Source organism: Megascapheus bottae, chromosome 15 (genome assembly GCF_031878675.1).
Source record: "Megascapheus bottae isolate mThoBot1 chromosome 15, mThoBot2.hap1, whole genome shotgun sequence".
In the NCBI taxonomy this organism is placed as follows: Eukaryota; Metazoa; Chordata; class Mammalia; order Rodentia; family Geomyidae; genus Megascapheus; species Megascapheus bottae.
Window position 1 is genome coordinate 40,745,048 of NC_143523.1, and position 19,657 is coordinate 40,764,704.

General features: G+C 35.0%; 1 protein-coding gene across 1 annotated transcript in view; it reads right to left on the reverse strand.

Annotated features, from left to right (window-relative positions):
- Positions 1-19,657, reverse strand: part of Ctnna3 (catenin alpha 3) — a 1,180,588-nt gene that overhangs the window by 19,367 nt on the left and 1,141,564 nt on the right. Inside the window, exons 16-17 of the mRNA XM_090346411.1 lie at positions 19,047-19,152; positions 13,698-13,832 (exon numbers count right to left, since the gene is read on the reverse strand). Of these exons, the coding sequence (XP_090202537.1) occupies positions 13,698-13,832; positions 19,047-19,152 (241 nt within the window). The remainder of the gene's footprint in view (positions 1-13,697; positions 13,833-19,046; positions 19,153-19,657) is intronic.

A 19,657-nucleotide genomic window follows, 5' to 3' on the forward strand; every position in this document is an offset into this window, starting at 1 on the left:
TATTGGATATATTTGTATTTGGTTATTTGAAATTGGATAGAAAAGGGGGAAAAACAAGATGGGGGTGGGGGGAGGGTAATGGGGACCAAGACATGTGAAAGGGAATCAATGTATGGGAATTAATGCACCTTCTATCTGGAAAATATCATGTAACCCTTTTATTAATTACAATAAAAAATATCAAAAAAAAACTTAAAGAGAGTCTTCTCTGAAGAAGAAAGAAGAATGGCCTATGGACACATGAAGAAATGCTCGACATCTCTGGTAAAAGAAAAGCAAATCAAAACAACTCTAAGATTCCACCTCACTCCAGTTAGAATGGCCAGGATCAAGAAAACTAATAACAGATGCTGGAGGGGATGTGGCCAGGAGGAATCCCTACTACACTGTTGGTGGGAGTGCAAACTTATTCAACGACTATGGAAAGCAGTATGGTAGTTCCTCAAAAGATTAAACATAGAGCTCCCCTATGACCCAGCAATTCCACTACTTGGCATTTACTCAACCATCCAGAAACAAGGGCATACTGAATCCACTAGCACAATGATGTTCATTGCAGAACTATTTACTATAGCAAAGATATGGAACCAACCCAGATGCCCCTCAGTTAACAAGTGAATCAACAAGATGTGGTATTTACACACAATGGAATTCTATGCTGCTCTAAGAAAGAACAACATTGCCCCTTTTGTAAGGAAATGGAAAGACTTAGAAAAAAATCATATTAAGTGAAGTAAGCCAGACAGACTCAAAGGAACACAGGATCAATGGTTTCCCTCATTTGTCATAATCAGAAGAAAGCTTGGGCTCTCTTAGCGGTGCTTTACAGCAGAGCAAAACCTAGCAACATAAGGCCATATGGTATGACACTAAATGAAAGGACCTGCAGGATATAAAAACAAAAGCCATATAATGAGTGATTGTTGTCCTTAATGTACTATGTTATCTCTCATCTCTTTTGCTGTCCCTTGGTTATCTCATATTGTTACAGTATTTCACCTTGTTATCTGATATATTGCATATATGTTTATTTGGTTATTTGAAATAGGATAGGCAAGTGGGGAATATAAGATGAGGGGCAGGGGCAGGGGGAGGGAAATGGGGACCAAGACATGAGAAAGGGTATCAATGTATGTGAAGTAATGTACCTTCCATCTGGCGAAAGTAATGTAACCCTTCTATTAATTAAAATAAAAATATTTGAAAAAAACAAACCAGCCTGGATATCAAGAACCAGTATTTCTCAGTCTGATTGCCCACTCTCTTTTGATATACCATACTAAAGCAAAGACATTTTCACATTATTTAACTGAAATAATCTGGCACACATTAAAAGTAGAAATATTTGTATGGGCACTCTACTTTATTGTCTCTAATACTGTAAATAACTAATTTTCAAATGTGCACTAACCTGAAACATTTTTATCTTTCTTTTCACACATTGTGAATGTAAATCATCCCACTAATTAGTGAAAATAATCAGTGCAACTATTTTTTCACTTTCCAGTGAATAGACAATAGATTTGAATAGATTTTTAACTTATAATATGTTAGTGAAGATCTCTATAGCTTGCAAGACCAAATTAATCGCATGAAAACCTGTCTTTCTGTTTTTCTGGAAAAGAGATCATAAGTAATGCCAACATTTTTGCTATTGAATAAAAAAAGTTAATTTTTTTAAATAAATAGAATGGAGTTAATATATATACACATACTTATAAGACAACAGCTAAAAAGATGCATAGAAGATATAATATCTTGTGTACATTATGGTTTAAAGGTTATACTTTATTATGTGTTATCTATAAGTTGTAAAATCAAGCACAAATGAATCTTTCTCAGAATGATGAATTTATACATGTACGGGTGTAGATACATATCAATTATGTGCATATATATACATGTATATATTACTTATGCTATAATACTTGTAGACATGTCTTCAGAAATTGTGGCTAAAGTCATTTTACTGAAAGGCTGGTAAAGGCACTCTTAAATCATCTTGTAGGAATGAGTAGGCAACTTTTCTTGGATTCAAATCACACTACCTAGCATAGACCACAAGCAGTACAGTCATCGCACTGACCCCTCCAAAGAAAAGGGCTCTGGGCTTTGCTCTAGAGATCAATCTGTCACCTTCACCTTTCTTTCCCACACAGTTAATGCCATTAAGCACACTGTGGCATTCACCTGGCATGGCGAGTGTTCCCAGGTGCAGGAGCAGATGCATAATGGGCTATTTGCAAATGCTCCATTCCAAAACCCAGCTGTACGGACCAACATGAGTGAGACAGTGCCAAAGATTTCTCTTCTTCTGATTCCAGTGTAAATGATCATCCAGGGAAGGGAATGACTGTGTCCACTGTGGAAGAGTACAACTTAAAGGAATGGCAAAGTGGGATGTGTAGCACTACCCTTGGACGTTATAAATGGAGGGATTGTGAACCGAGGCTTTCAGCTTATTTGTCCATGCATATTAACCCATGTGGTAAAGCATGTAATGCTTGTTTCAGGGATAAAGGAACTAAATACAGACTCAACAAGAGCTCACATGAGTAATCTAATTATAACTAAGAATACATATGAATATACATAAAAATATGTGGAAACACAGTGACAATACATTTACAATGCAGAAAAGACCTGCACATCTTTGTGGCTAGAAGCTCAAAGAGTTGTTTGCCCAATTGTAATAACTGCTTGGAATTTTTATTTGCTAGTACTGGGCTTGAGCTCAGGGGCCTGAGCACTGTCCTTGGACTTTCTCAAGGCTAGAGCTCTACCACTTGAGCCTCAGCACCAATTCCAGCTTTTTTCTATGTATGTGGTACCGAGGAATTGAACCTGGGTCTTCATGCATGCGAGGCAAAGCACTCTACCCACTAGGCCAAAATCCTGGCCCCTGAAGGCTTAGAATTTTTAAGCAATGCTTGGCCCTGAGACATACATTAGTGAAGTTTGCTTTCATATTACTTTAATGAGTATATGAAGAAATATTTTAGATGCTCTTTCCTGGAAGAAATGGGTTTATATACCTCGTGCAAATTGGGAATGACACTCATCTAAAATGCTGTATTTAAAATTCTATCTTAGGAAAGTGTGAATTGGAAGGGCCATGAGGATGGTCCCAGTGTGACCCAGGCTGGGAATGCTAGCAGCTACAAGGTGTGACCTGGATCCCTGTGCCAGGGAAAGGGGCTGATGTTGCCCATGTCATAGAACCAGTACAGTCCAAGGATGTGCAAGACAATCTTAGCAACGAAGTATTATCAGATCTCTAAATGTCAATACTTCAAAGGAGGAGAGACCCAGGAATCAATCAGGGTACTAAAAAGTCAGCTAGGTACTAAGTCGCTCATGCCTGTAATACTACCTACTTGGGAGGCCGAGAACTGAGGATGCTGGCTTGAATCCAGCCTGAGCAGAAATTTGTGAGACTCTTATCTCCAATTACCACCAAAACCCAGAAGTGGAGGTGTGGTTCAAGTGGTAGAGCATCAGTCTTGAGAAAAAATGCCAAACAAGATTCTTAGAGCCTGAATTTAAGCCCCTGTACCAGTACCAACAAAATAATAATAATAATAATAATATAATTATTATTGCTTTGCCATTATTGTCATTCCAACTTTACTAATCATCATAAGGAAAGTATGAGATTGCATTGATTTTTATTTTCTGGTGAAACATACACACAGAGCTTTTTTGTGTGACTAGTGTATGACTTTCTGAGATGCAACAACAAGCACAGATACAATGTGGAGTAAGGACCAACATTTGCCTCCCCTAACCACTCCATCATGTTTCTTTGCCCACATCTGCCTTCTTTCTGCCATCCGTAGCATCTTTATGGATTTTCAGATCAACAATCTGCTGTTCCATAACATGCAGCTCTTTCCATTTCGATTTCTCGCTTCTTGTTTCTGTGCTTTTCTCCTTGGCTTCCCACTAAGCTCATGAGCATCGGGACGTCTGTGCCTGGCTCTGCTCTTGTCCTTCAGCTGTACTTTCCTAATGGGAGAGCTGGCATCATTCTGCAGTTGTCAAGAACATCTTGTTCACTTTCATGGCCTCTCCTTTCACCTCTGGCTTTGAAGTTCTAAGGTGCAGGTTGTTTAGCACACAAAAGACATTAATTAATCCCATCCTTGCTTCTTGGAGGGTTGATAGCATGCTAATTCTTTTCTCTGGCACTGCAGTAGGCATTCCTTTCAGTTTAAAACCTTGAATCTCTATTTTGAATATTATAGAGATATTTAACAGAAATATGACAATTATTATAAGGAATAAACCTATGAGTGGAGACTACCACATCAAATTCATACTTTTAATTCCATTTCTTTCTTTCTCATGTATACTTATTTTGCATGTGACTCCTCCAGGTGTTTGATCTTGTCTGTCTCTGTGACAACATGAAAAAGATCTATTTTCACAAAGGAAATCGCTTATCTTTGAAAAAATATCACAACAGTCTCAAGAAAGTCATGTCAAATCAATCCCAGAATGATGAACTACATAGAACACCATACTGAGATACATATATCAGCCCTTCTATATTTGCAATTGGCAGATAATGTCTGAAGCATCTAATCTTATTCTCATTTAGGCAGATGAAGCACAATTATAGAAGTACTCTCCTCAAACAAATTATGAAACATAATGCAGCCTTTTATGTTATATACTTTAACATAATCCATCCATTAGTATTGACAAGAATATTTTGGAAGGAACTGGAAAGGGAAAGAGGATAAAAGAGAAAATCAGAAATCCTTAGATGGTAGGGAAGATGAAGTTCATTTTATCATCAAATTTAGTTTATATACATAGATCAAGAAGCAGATGCAACAATTTTAATGTCTAGACAGTGTCCAGGTTTCTTAACAGTTTTCTTATTATCCATTAGTGCTTCAATTTGAGTATAAGTTATGGTCAGGTATTCTTTTTTTTTTTTTTTGCCAGTCCTGGGCTTGAGCTCAGGGCCTGAGCACTGTCCTTGGACTTTCTCAAGGCTAGAGCTCTACCACTTGAGCCTCAGCACCACTTCCAGCTTTTTCTATATATGTGGTACCAAGGAATCGAACCCGGGTCTTTGTGCATGCTAGGCAAGCACTTTAACCACTAGGCCAAACTCCTGGCCCCTGGTGAGGTATTCTTAAAAATTAGAATCATTATGTCATTACTATCAAGGATTAATACTGTATATCATCTGTATTTTATCATTTTGTTCACTGGGATTGTATTTCTTTTCCTGGAAAAGGTCTCTCATGCTAGATATTGTTCTTAACACCCACGCAGTCATCACAACTCTAATATAGAGGGAGTTCAGTCAAAGAGACTTTCAGTAAAAGAGAAGTAAGAACATGAAACATAGATTCTGGTCCTGACTCTAGGATAAAAACTTTTGTAAACTGAGGTTAAATCATAAAAAAGAAACAACCTCTCCTACTTTCTTGCTTGTGAAATGAATTTGTTATAAATTCATGAGAAGGCTCTTTCAAGTGTTATTAAGAGTGGATGCATTGCGTGATACATATTTTCTAGAAATCTCACTCTATATATTTTCCTTTATCCCAAGGAAATTTGTTCTTTGTTGCAATGCAACCAACAAAGGAAACAGCACCACCCCTCCAGATCTATCTATCTATCTATCTATCTATCTATCTATCTATCTATCTATATATCATCTATCTATTTATCTATCTGCCTACACAGATATAGATATATAGATATGCATATATCTATGTAGCACTATCTACATAGATACATATTTCTTTTTTAAGACTGTATTTTATTGTTTATTATAATTAACCACAGCACCACTCCTGGCCTTTTCTGTGTATGTGTTACCAAGGAATCAAACCCAGGGCTGTGTACATGCTAGGCCAGCACTCTAACACTAGGCCACAATCCTAGTACACATATAAGTTGTTTTATTTTATTTTATTTTTGTCAGTCATGGGGCATGAACTCTGGGCCCTGAGCACTATCCCTGAGCTCTTTAGCTCAAGGCTACCACCCTACCCATTGAGCCACAGTGCCACTTTCAGCTTTCTAGTGGATCACTGGAGATAGGAATCTCATAGACTTTAGTGCAGGGGCTGGGCATTTCCTGAGTATCTAAGATTACAATAATGAGCCACAGCTCCACACAACATACATGAGTTTTTAAACCTATTGTCCCCTACTTCATAGGTAGTATATAAACAAACCAACTAAACACCACTCAATACACCGAAATGCACTGGCAAAATGCCCTTGTCCTTCTCTCTCATTTCCCTTCTTCCTCACACATCTTTCTCTTTCATTTCATTTCTTTCTTGACATACTTTTCTTATCTACCTCCTTATTTCTGAAGTCATGATCGATCTCAATAGTTGTTTATCTCTACACAGTGATATTTATGTTACTGTTCCATGTTTCTGATGTCTACAAATAATTTCTGTACAACCAGAAGCCTCATTGATTTTTTTGATACCTTTACAATGCAAGCATATTATCCCACTGTATTATTCTATATTCCCCAGATCACTGAACTTCTATCCCCCGCCCCTCCCCCCGGGCTCTTTTGGTCAGCAGCCCCAGCATTGCTGTACTCTAGCATTTCCAATTGGTGTCCACTGCCCCTTACTGTCTGTTGAATCTGAGTTGAAGTTGGCTGGCACACTTTCAGTCTTGCTAATTTGCCCCTCAACTGTTTAGCTCCATCTATTTATCCAATTTTTAAAATTGTGGCCCTGACACACCTGCCTGAGGGTAAGAGGGTACAATTAAACACATTAAGAGAGATCCACAAGGCTTGGCAATTATATAATTAATGTTTTAAGCACGATTTTTTTAAAGCTTGCTGCCCTAAAAAAATCACATGTGAAGAAAGGTTTATTTTAACAGTTTAAAGCTATTCATTAAAGCCGCTCATTATTTGAACTTCTCTGTTTCAGTCTCTCACTCTTTGTGTGTGTGTGTGTGTGTGTGTGTGTGTGTGTGTGTTCGCGTGTGTGCTAGAATATAACCACACTGAGTTTTTTTCTTTATCTTTTTCCTTTTTTTCTCCCAGTCCTGGGCTTGAACTCAGGGCCTGAGCAGTCCTTGGACTTTCTCCGTGCATGCTGGGCAAGCACTCTACCACTAGGCCAAACTCCCAGCACTGAGTTTTTTTTTATGTAAATCCTTTCCTACTCTATAATAATTTTCCCATTGGACACATAATGATTGCTGAGGATTTATAAGAATGATTTCAGAAATCTCAGTTGTGTTTTTCCTATCTTATTTACATACTTCATTCTACTTTTCATTTACAATATTCCCAACTCAATGTGCCTATGAACTATTGACTACGATTCTTGTAATCACTTAGTCACTGTGTGTTCTGCAGTAGCAAAATTATAAGGGGTAAAAGGGTAAGTAGAGACATGTTCCATGATCTGGACAGATTCCTGGAGCATGAATCAGTTCAGGTTTAAGATGCTGTATCTTGGTCTGCTATCTCAAGTCACTGATGTGAGCTGAGATTACCTTCTCATTCAGCAAAGTTGGAAAGTGATTAAAGATGTGGATATCTTTACATTGTCCAGTTTCTAAAATGTCAAGGGGATAAAGTGCTTGGATCTTCTCCCATTTTATCAAAAGTAAGGTTCACCAACAAGTTCTTCAGATTCCCATTCACTTACCCCAGAATGTGAATCTTAACCCATCTTTATCTTAGCTCAGAAGGAAGGCTTTCTTCACCCCCACCCCCAATCTTTCTCTTAATTCCTCTAACTAGTTTGAGACTTTATGCTATCATTTAGCTTCACATTGCTACATTCTCTTCTGTCTATTCTCTTGTTTTTTAGCTAAGCATCTCCCAACTATAGTTATCGTGCAAAGTATATAAATAAGAATGTTAGCAAAAAAATAAAAGAATAAAACTATTCATGGATTTTATCTGCTTGGACCTCTAGTCAATTAAGTCTTTACATCTCCATTTCTTTCTTTCTGTATGTTTCGGTTTATTTTTCTCTGTGTCTCTGTCTGTCTGTCTGTCTGTCTGTCTCTCTCTCTCTCTCTCTCTCTCTCTCTCTCTCTCTCTCTCTCGCTTCCCTCCCCCTCTGTTTTTCTCTTTTCCACTTCTTATCCCTTCATCTCCAAAGTGCTGACAATTTTAGGCTATGCCACTATCTTTTCTGTAAATGCAAACACAAGACAATTCTCAATGGAAGAAGTTGTTCTTTGTCACATTATTGATTCTGCTTTGAAAATGAGATAAAAATAGATTCTAAGTGCAAAAACCAGTATTCACTGAGATTCAGTCCCTCTACATTTTCTATGCCATTAATAGACATTGAATTATATTAATAGACATTGAATTATATATATGCCTATATATGTCTATAATTAATAGACATTGAATATATATATTATAGATTCAATAATTTAAAAATACTTCAAGGACTTGACTGTGTATGAGTCTGTTTCCTCACTCTTATTGTATCTTTTATATTTAGTTAAGAGTTAGTTAAATGATACCAATGTTAATTAAGAACACATTGGACTGGAAATCTTTAATTTTTCATTCTTTCCTCTTCACCTTTAATATCCAATTAGCTATTAATTTTCACACTCTCACTTCAGATTATGTTTAATAGATATTTTCTTCTAATTTTCTCTTGGACTACTTTAAAAACAAATTGTGAGTGCGTATGTGTGTGTGCGTGTGTGCGTGTACACCGATTTGCATGTGCACACACCTGCGTGCACACTTGTGGTGGGGCTTGAACTCAACTGAGTTTTTTTGCTCATGCATTCTACCATGTGAGCCACAACCCTAGTTCTGGCTTATTTTTTTGTTGCTTTATTGTAGAGTTTCATACATAGACTTCTCTGCTCAGGCTGTCTTCAAACCACAATCCTCTGACATCAGTCTTTTGACTACCTAGGATTACAGAAATGAGCTTACCAGTATCAGAAAAAACAAAAAAAACAAATCCTTTGTAAACAGACTTTATCCACCAGCCCCTCATCTTTCCAATTTGTCATCATAGAATCAAAAGAAGAAAGTAATACTGAGGGCCGGGAGTTTGGCCTAGTGGTTAAAGTGCTTGCCTAGCATGCATGAAGACCCGGGTTCGATTCTTCGGTACCACATACATAGAAAAAAGCCGGAAGTGGTGCTGAGGCTCAAGTGGTAGAGCTCTAGCCTTGAGAAAGTCCAAGGACAGTGCTCAGGCCCTGAGCTCAAGCCCACGAATGGCCAAAAAAAAAAAAAGTTAAAAAAAAAATAAAAAAAAAGAAGAAAGTAATACTGAGAGTATATGATTGCTGTATACTGCATGCATGTAGAGAAATACCACAACGAACCCTGCCAACCCTGCACAATTAATTAGCATTGGCTAATAAGATGTGAGAAAAAATCAACAAAAATATACTGATAGAAATTACATATTTTACAAAATAGTAGTTTACTTACGGACACATTGGTCTATTCATAGCCTTTTCAAACTTATAATCACAATTACCCCTACAAGTCTCTAGGATAAAAGTAGAATATTAAAAATAGTATTTTAACATGATCAGTTTTCATGTATTGTCCACACAGCAATCCATACATGAACAGAACAAGCAGCATGGTCTTCTGTCACATTTCATATCTTTATTTCTTCTTTTTATCTTGGTTGTTGTATTTCTTGAGTTTTTCCTTGTTGCTCTCTTGTAAGTTAGTCATTTGATTCCACTTACTAGGAAATATCCAATTTAGGACCAAGCCAAGAAGGACCTTTTCTTTAGCTCAGGTTGTGTCTTGGTAAAGAAACTGCATGGAGATCTATTAAAATACGCTATTTGTAGATACCACTACTGCATAGTTTATAGCATCATTCTGCTTTTGTTTATATATCTACACCTATATATATATGTAGGTATGTTTTACATGGCTTAATTTTGTTTGCATAGAAGCATTGTAAAATTGGTGCTATAACTCATTTTTATATACCACAGATGTTTTACTATGATTGGTACAGAAAGGGCACCAAATCTATAATAACAGATCTGAGCTAACTACAATTTGGTTTCTTTATGAGTATAACATGAAACATAAGGTTAGGTACTGAAAGTATAAATTATTAATGATAAAAAATTCAATGGTACATTGTAAGAATATATTTTAGTTTTTTATATTACTACTCCATCTTTTTTATCCTAAACCTTAATAATCTTGATGCCAAGAATATATTCTGCCCACTTATTTCATACTTCTTTTCAATCAAGTATACCTGCTAACAGAAATGTTTCATGAACCTCATGTTGGGACACAAATGTTATTTAGTGAATTTTGAGTGGCCGCTAGTTTTGGTAATAAATTTTAATGAGTTCATATGCCTTAGAATTATGCTTGCTAATTTTCAGGAGCTTTCAAACACAATTAATTTAGCAGAGAGAAAGTAAAATGCCTAAGAGCTGCCAGGGTCACACAGAGAGATTAAAGTATGTTTTGGCACACAAAAATAAACTTCATTTTAAAAGCTTTCCAAGATCTACCTGCAAGCAGATAGCAAGAAAGGATGAGAAACAGGGAATGCTCTATTTTTATTGATTTATTTTCTCTAATGGGAATCTATGGGCAAAATGATGAAAAAATATTTGCAATGCCATTCCTCCTTCTGTATAGTGACCCAGACTTTAAGTTGTGAATTATGGACCGTAAATAGCTCCTGTACAAAATGTATGTAAAGTAGATAAAGTTTGTGAACTTGAGTCATCACACTAATAGAAAGGCTTACAAATTCAATTTACACATCTGGAAGAAAGAAATTATGTTTTAGAGTAGTCCATTTCTCATTTAACAATTATATACAGGTTGGTTTTCTATACAAAACAATTTGAATGCCTTGCTTCAGGCAAAACAAGGTATTGTACATATTTCAAAAATCAAGTTAATATATTTGGACCTTTGGAAGCCTCACTAGGGTGAAGAATTAGAAAAAATGGCCAAAAGTATATTTTGCACTCCACATAAATATATATTTTAATATGTTCAAAGAAATATGAAATTAATAAGAAAAAAGACTAGATAGCGAGGGGTTTAAAATTACTATTTTGAAGACATACAATTCATTTTAAATAAATACAAACACATATATATATATTCATCTACTGATTATCCTTGGTTTATGATGATTTGACTTGGAATTTTTCAACATTTAGACTACATGAAAGCAATATATATTCAGTAGAAATGATTCTTCAAAATTTAAATTTTGATCTTTACCTGGGATAGAGTTTATCTTATCAGTCAGCCACGGGAACACAGGGGAAAACAACCAGTAGTTAACAATCTGAATTGTTACCTCTGTTCTTTGGATGTAATCTTTCTATTGAATAATTTTAGCAACACTAGAACAACATAGGCTAACTTATGATTTTCACTGGTTAAATATATTGACTCCATTTTGACCCATGATACTTTCAGCATACTATAGGTTACTCAGGATGGAATCCCATCATAAATTAGGAAATCACTTCATGTATACATTAAAATATGTGTATACATTTAATCTATATGATTCTATTCAAGCATATGTGCATATATGCATTTACATACACACTGTGCTTATATGGTATATGATTGTTTAAAATGCACTTTGCTTTGAAAAATGGAAGGACAGCTGATTTGCACCGATTATATTTGTGGATTTGTTTTTAGAAAATGTATACATTAAGGAAACTGATCTCTATTCTTTTCCTCTGACATTTACTAGAATAGAAAGATAATTTCTGAATTATTCACTTTTGCCTTGTACTCTTCAGTTTCATCACGGGCATAAATCTTTCCAACAGAGCAGAGAAATCACAGGCCTCTGATGGCAAACCCCAGCTTTGACATTGACAAACTTGACCCTGGCAGAGCACTTCAAACTTTCTGAGAAAGTTTCTTAGATCACAGATAAAAAAAGAAACTAATAAATAATCTATCTGGAATGTTATTATGATGACTGAGGTAAAATTAGGACATAAATAAATAGTAAAAGGGTTAACATCATCCCTCTGACTTTAGTGTTGCTTTACTTCTTTGCCTTTGAAGTTGCAGAGCTGTAAATATATTGGTTCAATTGTTTATTAAAGAATTTATTAACTAATTTTTACATCATATTTCAAATGACATATTTAACAAACAAGTATTCAAGAAGAGAATCTCTATAGACAATCACTGGCACTTAGATATTAGAATATAATTAAAATTATGCAAAGGGTTTGTATGTCATAGATACATATAATCTATGTAATAAAACATTATGTCTATAGAGTCATAAGTTTTTATGTCTATGTAGTTGTGTTTATATTTCCAATACCATGTTCATAGCATTGGGTACGCAAATATTGAGTCCTTGTTCTTCTACTGTTTGGATCTAATAGCCACATATTAAGGATACCTTGCGCCTTTTGTTCCTTTGGTCTTGACTTGTCTCACTCAACATGATTCACTCTAGATTCATCCATTTCCCTGCAAATGCCATTATTTTGTCTGTTGGCTATGTAGAATTCCATTGGCCATATATACCACATTTTTTTATCCATTCATCTGCAGTAGGGCATCTGGATTGTTCAATTTTTTTAATTTTAGTTTTTAAATTTGTATTAAATAGCTATGTGAAGAGGTCAAAATTCCATATAATGCATGTTGATCAATGTTATCCCTTCCATATTTTCCTTCCTCAATTCCTCCTTCCATTCCTGTCTTCAAGTTACACAGGTTCAATTTTCACAACATGTACATTAAATATGACTGCATTTGCCTTTCCTCCCTCAATTTAAAAAAACTGTGTTCAGAAGCATAAGTTCCTAGATTGGCACTGTCCTTGGACTTTCTCAAGGCTAGAGCTCTACCACTTGAGCCTCAGCACCACTTCCAGCTTTTTTCTATGCATGTGGTACCAAGGAATCGAACCCGGGTCTTCGTGCATGCCAGGCAAGCACTCTACCACTAGGCCAAACTCCCAGCCCTGTTCATAATGTTTGAGTTTAACTTAAATTTTAAATTTTTTCCATGTACTTTTCAATGTCACTGATAACTGAATTCAATATAAATATCAAATATTACTTTATTACCACTGCTGCTCTAGAGAAATGATGTACAGTTATTAAAAGATGAGTGAAAATGTTTGATATTATTTCTACCATCATAATTTTAAAGCAGCTTGATATGCAAGGCCATGAAAGAATTTATGCAAGTTCCTCCAAATCTATAGTGTTTTATCACATTCCACTTCTACAATTACATGGGGAAATTAAAAAGAAAACCTTGAGACATGAATTTCTACATTATAAAAATGAAGGAATGGGAAATGAGTATAATTAATAACAATAACACAATCATCTTATTAATTCGCAATTCCACACTCATTTACTTTAGAAACATAAGACTGAACTCAGAGCTCCATCTGTATACTTTCTGAAGTCTGAAATCCCTGCTCTAAATTAGCATGCATTTCTTATTCCAGTGGTTTACAGACCCTGATTCTTTAATCCTCAAAAACAATAAAACTGTGTTCTTTCTACTTAATACTTTCAGAAATATCGGGCATATTTCTTGCTAGCTTATATAACATACATCTTTCTACAAACTTCGGATTGAAGTTTCCGTGAAAGGTCTCTCAGTGTAGGCGGGCATGACTAATTGTGCTTAGCCTTGTGAGGCCACGGTGGGGTCAGTTCTGGGTAATACTCACCGCAGACATAATGAGTTCTCCCCCCAGGTTCTGGATCTCAGCTTTAACTTGACTGCAGATTTTCAGTTGGTGGGAATAGAATTTAATCTGTTCCAGATAGGCCAGCAAGTCCTGTTTGCATGATGGATCTGGACACTAAGAGGCATTGGAGATAAAAGGAAAATAGCAAGATAAATTAAGAGGGGTGGAATAAAGGCACTGCGGGTATCTCATGAGGCAGCCATTTTGCCAGGAAGAGCACTTTGTTTCAGGTTGAGCCCTTGTATTCTAATATGATGTATTTCTTGATATGCTACTACCCTCAGACTGATCTGTGTTTTGCAACGTTAGTTATTTCAGATGAGACAAAAAAAATGTTAAAGGAAATTTTAGTCATGAGAAGGTATGTAAAGTAACTGCCCTTATGATGAAGTTAGGAACTTTCAGAATACATTTTAAAGTCCATCACAAACTATTATTATGTAATCATTTCTTCTCCCAAAAGTAGTATTAGAATATTTCTGGACCCCCAGTTCTTCACTGTAATTCCTCTGTTATTTGTATGGGAATATAAGATTTCATCGGTAACAGTTTATTATGGCCTGCTCTATTACTTTCAGCCTTAGTTGCTCTCTTCCAAGGAAATCATTTCTGCCTTAGAAGCTATGATCTAACTGGAGAACAGAACCAGACTACACATGTTTCAGAGCTCAATTTTTGAGCATCATCCTCATGTAGAAAATATCTTAGGCTAGGATCTAATCTGTGATGTTTTCCTATACAATAATTATAGTTTTATACAATTCTTCTCTAAATCAATTATACTATTTTGGGGGTATGATTAATTACACTTTTAATAATTCTTCATCAAATATGAATGTATACATAAAGTGATTTATAAACAGAGATATTCATTGCCACCTGTAATAGCCAAAATAGGAAATAAATACTTTTCAATAAGAGAAGAACTGTGACATTATCTTATAATATATTTACTCATTCACAGGAAAATAATACAATGTTTCTAGTCAAATGCTTGGCAAATATTCTAATTTTTTCAAATCATTATGAAAGTTCATATAAATTTCAAATAAACTACATAAAAATGCCAGTTTCAAACATGCTGAGAAGGGCATTTGATCCATAGAATGACACAGTATTTTCATTTTCTTTGTAAGTTTTCTGTATCTTCTAATGCATGTTTTTTTTATAATTATAAAATATAATTCGCCAAAAAGGAACTAATTCTAAGGACCTCAACTGCAACTGTGCAGTTACCAAGAAACACCATCCCTTTGATATTGACTTGAGACTGACTTCAGGAATCCTAGGTTGCTAATTCACTTGTAGAGAATGGCAAAGGGTTCACAGCAAACTTCCCTATATCCCCCATGTGTATTCTAATGTCTGTTTAGATTACTTGCAAGTGGTAATACAAAGAAAATGACATACAAGTGATTGTTACATTACATTGCTTAAGTGACAAGCAACAAATCAGCACAGAAGCCAAGGTACGCCTGCACCTGTGCAGTTGGCTGAACTGGAGGAAATGGAATTCCTGCACACCAAGGCCTCAACTCTAATAACTTATATGGCATAACTGTTGGACAATTTTCTTCAGTGCTTTTCTCTTTCATGTTGATAACTAATCTAGCCTCCATAGCACCAGGTTAGTTCCACAATGTCAGGATGTGGTTAATTCAAATGCTAAATAAGAGAAATACATGAATCTGTCCTGCAAAAGTTCCATTTGTCTGATCCATGGCCACTGCCAGGTTCATGTATGATAACAATACAAACAGGGCAGGAGATGAGATTCCTAGAGTAACATTTGGATAAGAAATTAATGATAATTATTAAACATCTTGAATGAAATTAAATTTTAGCTAATTAAGAGGAAGAAGAAAAGAGAAAATGTGTTCCTCAAAAGACTAAATATTTATTGTGAAGTAATGCACATTCATTCTATCTAGTGAAAATAATGTAACCCTTCTATTAATTACAATAAAAATATATGGAAAAAATTTTAAGAATGAATGAGGAGGACAAGAAATGGAAATAAAACCAGTTTTTATAGATTTCTAACTATACATCTAAGGCTTACTAAGTTATTCAGGCATGTCATCTTATCCAATTGTCATTAGACATAGGTATTTTGCATATTACCTACAAGAGAGAATTTAAAAGGGCATCTCCTTGTTTTACCTGGACAGGAAATGAGTCTTATTTGGTATTTGTATGAGGGGCTAGGCTAGCTTTTACATCTGCATTGTGCTTAATATTCACAGCATCGGTTTCATTAATCTTTTGGTTGTCTCTTTGAATACATACAAAGTAAATCTCTGAAATAGTACACAATTGGACTTTTGTTTATTCTGTGTCATTCATGTAAATGTACACCAGTCTCATCTATGGCATTCATTCAAACACTTACTTTGTCCATAACTCAGCAACTTTCCTATCTATTTTTTGCTATTATGAACAATCTCAATGACAGTCTCTGACACATACAAGATTTTGTCTACTGTGCACCATTCTAGGTATTTTGCTATTTTTGGAATTATATGGTTCCATGAAGTAGTTTAACTTATTATTATTTATAAAAGTAGAAACAGAGGCACAGGGAGTCTAATTGACTTGCCAACCATAAACTTAATTAGTGTGAAATTGTTCCAAGATCAGTACCACCCACGGGGGATTAAGTGTTGTAGTGCACCTGTAATGTCAGCTAATTGGGAGGTAGAGGATAGGTGGACTGCAATTCAAAGCTAGGATACCATTACTTAATCTCAACAAGAGCTGACGTGATGACTCACAGGGAGCAAATCACAGTTACAGAAGAGGCATAGGGAGAAGGATCTAGGTCGCAACCATCTGGGACAAGAAAATTGAGATCCTATATGAATATAAAAGCAAAAAGACCTGGGGTGTGGCTCAAGTGATAGACTGCTTCCATGGGAGCCCAAGTCACTGAGTTCAAATTCCACTCTCATGAAAGATAAAAGGCAAAGAAGGTTCTCTTATTGAATTCTGAAAACCAGAAGACTTTGCAAGACAACAATTAGGTCCTTCACGAATAAGCACTACTGCAGCCAATCAAGTCTAAAGAAATTACACAGCCTCTTATAAAGTTAAATGCTTGACCTAGATTCAGCCTTCATTGACTGATTTGCTGAGAATCTTGGTTGTATCAGGATGGCAGTCAGTTGTATAAATGAAGTATCAAAAAGCATAGTACTGAAAAATATATTATTGGTAAAAATTGTACCAAAATATATTATTAATAAATTAATATCCTTTAAAAATTCTAACATGTTCTTTACCATTAAAATTTGTAAAGATGGTTTAAAATATTCAATTGATATGAATCATATGTATGTATATATACATATATATATTCACAGGGGTTGTATTATAATTTGAGGCTCATATGCCCTATGCGTTAACTGTCATAATTTGCATTTTTTCTCTTCATATTTCCAAGTATGCTAGTTGACTTCAGTGCCTAGAAGCACACCAGAAGAACAAATCATTTCCAATATAAAATATACCTCTCCTCTTTTCAAGTACTCTTTTCATAGCTCATATTCTTCTTTAGTATAATGTCTATACAGATAACTTGTCCTTTTTTATTTGAGACTTTTGATTCATTTTGTTTTGCTACTAAGTAGCTTGGATTTCTTATATATTTTGCATATTAATTCTTATTCTATATTTGGTTAAAACTGGCACCTAATATAAAGATTTTTATATTTTTATTTTAAATATTTTATATTTTACTTTTTAAATTTTAGTGTTGCATTGTATACTTAAATTTATAAAATATTTCTATAATTAGGAGGAGCTGGTAGTAGGATTTAAACTGAGAGATTTGTGGCACTTTACCATGTGAGCCATGCTTTCAGCCTGACTTTCTACTCCTTAATTGAGGATACCACCTCAAGGACATTGACAAGAGATGGCTTTGAACCACTATTATTCAGATCTCAACCTTCTTGAGTAGCTAGAGTTAATCATTTGTTCCCAGCAATTTTAATGTCCATAATATGAATATTTTAGATCCACAAATTTTCTGAAACTCAAAACTTTTTTTTTGGCTGCAATGAAAACTGTTGGATGATCAAGTTAGGGATTCTCAATCCATGTTAAAATCAGATTCAAGAAAATTCAGAAATTTTTAGCTGTAAAAACAGGAGGTTAGGTAGATTACTAAAAGATACTGAATTTAATGCTGCTTTCTCTCTTCCTACAACATATCCAAATAATATAAAATTGATAAGCTTTTTGTGCATATTCACAACACATATGCGAAAATGACAGTAGAGAAGTTGAGGGGATGGAGTAGGTTTGGAAAAAATGTGGAGGATTAGAGGAATGACACTGATCAAGACGCCATATGCACGTGAGCTCACGTGTTGAATTGAAGCTTTCTGCACAAGCACTTACAAAAACATGAGAAAGGGTGGAAATGTTTGTGAAGTAATGCAATTTCTGTCTGGCAAATATAATGTAACCCTTTCTCTTGATTACAATAAAAATATATTAATAATGTATAATAATAATTCAAAAATCCCTTTTCAAAAATAATTAGTGAACAGGTATTCCACTTAAACATATCAGCAATTAATAATTTGACGTAGATGAAAAGTGTGTTCCTAAAAAGAAATTTGTATGCATGATAAAGTTGAATACAACTTGAAAGCTTAAAAAGTAATTGTATACCTCACTCTGAAATTAATCGAACATCGCCACACATTGGCTAATAAAGCTGACAGGAGTCTCAGGTAAAGTTAGACATAAGATACCTTCATAACATAGCTTCTTCTAAGAATAATGAAAGAAAATTAAAGAGTTCAGGAGCACACATCTCCATAAAAACCACGCATGTCTTGTATTTTGTATCTTTGCTGAGTTTCCTACTACTTACTATTTCTAAAATATCAAAGTTAAATCAGCATTTTGGTTAGGTTATTCACTTCCATTCACAGAAATTTAGTCGAACTGGAGTTGAATACAATGCAAAGATATTTACAGATTTAAAAATCTTTAAATATAGTTGTTTTCTTAGATTACTTGTCCACTATTTAACCTACTAATGTCGTATAATTTAAGAAGAATCTGACTATTATTTAGGACACACATCCAATGCAGAAAAAAAGGCAGATTCCCATTGCTGTAGCCAATATTTGGATATTATGTAGACAACTTAGGGAGAGGGGAGATGGAAGGAGAAGAACTGGGAGAGAAGGAGGGAGTGGTGACACTGTTCAAAAGGAAATGTATTTATCACATGACTATGTAACTGTATCCCCTCTGTACATTACCTATACTATTAAATTTATTTATTTATTTAATAGATAAGTGACTCACCTGGTTAGCTATCTGCCTAGCAAGAACATCCATTCTCGATCCGGATTCCGATATTAGTTTAGCTGCATAGATCACATCGGTTGTATGCTTTAATGGCCCTTTACCCCTGAAATAAAATAAGACAGTCGTTCCTTAAAAAAAAAAGTACATTGGTCTACTTGATAGATACATGTCTATATTCACATATACCAAAGGTTTTTAACTCCTAATGCTGGCAATTAACTTCACATCATTTGGTCTAGAATTTTGCTACAATTAGACTTTAGTTGTAGTTTAGATATGAGGTCCCAAGTCTGAGGCATAGCTAGTAAAGACCTCCCATTTTATGGGTTCTCATTTATCTTGCTAGCTATATTCTTGGAAAAATATCAAAACTGTTTTTAATGAAAGTATCTTGTTAGGAATCAAGAAGCACTCTTGAAAAGATGAATTTCATCGACTTTTTATTCCCAGTTGTCTATTATAGCAAAATATGAATTAATTGAGAGAGAATATTGGTGGATCTGAAACCTAGAGCAAAGATGCTATTCCTGGATTTGTCAGTGGTGATGCACCAGGGAGAAAGTCTCTAGGAGTAAGGGCCTCCTCGGGTACTGACTTTATGCTGTTAT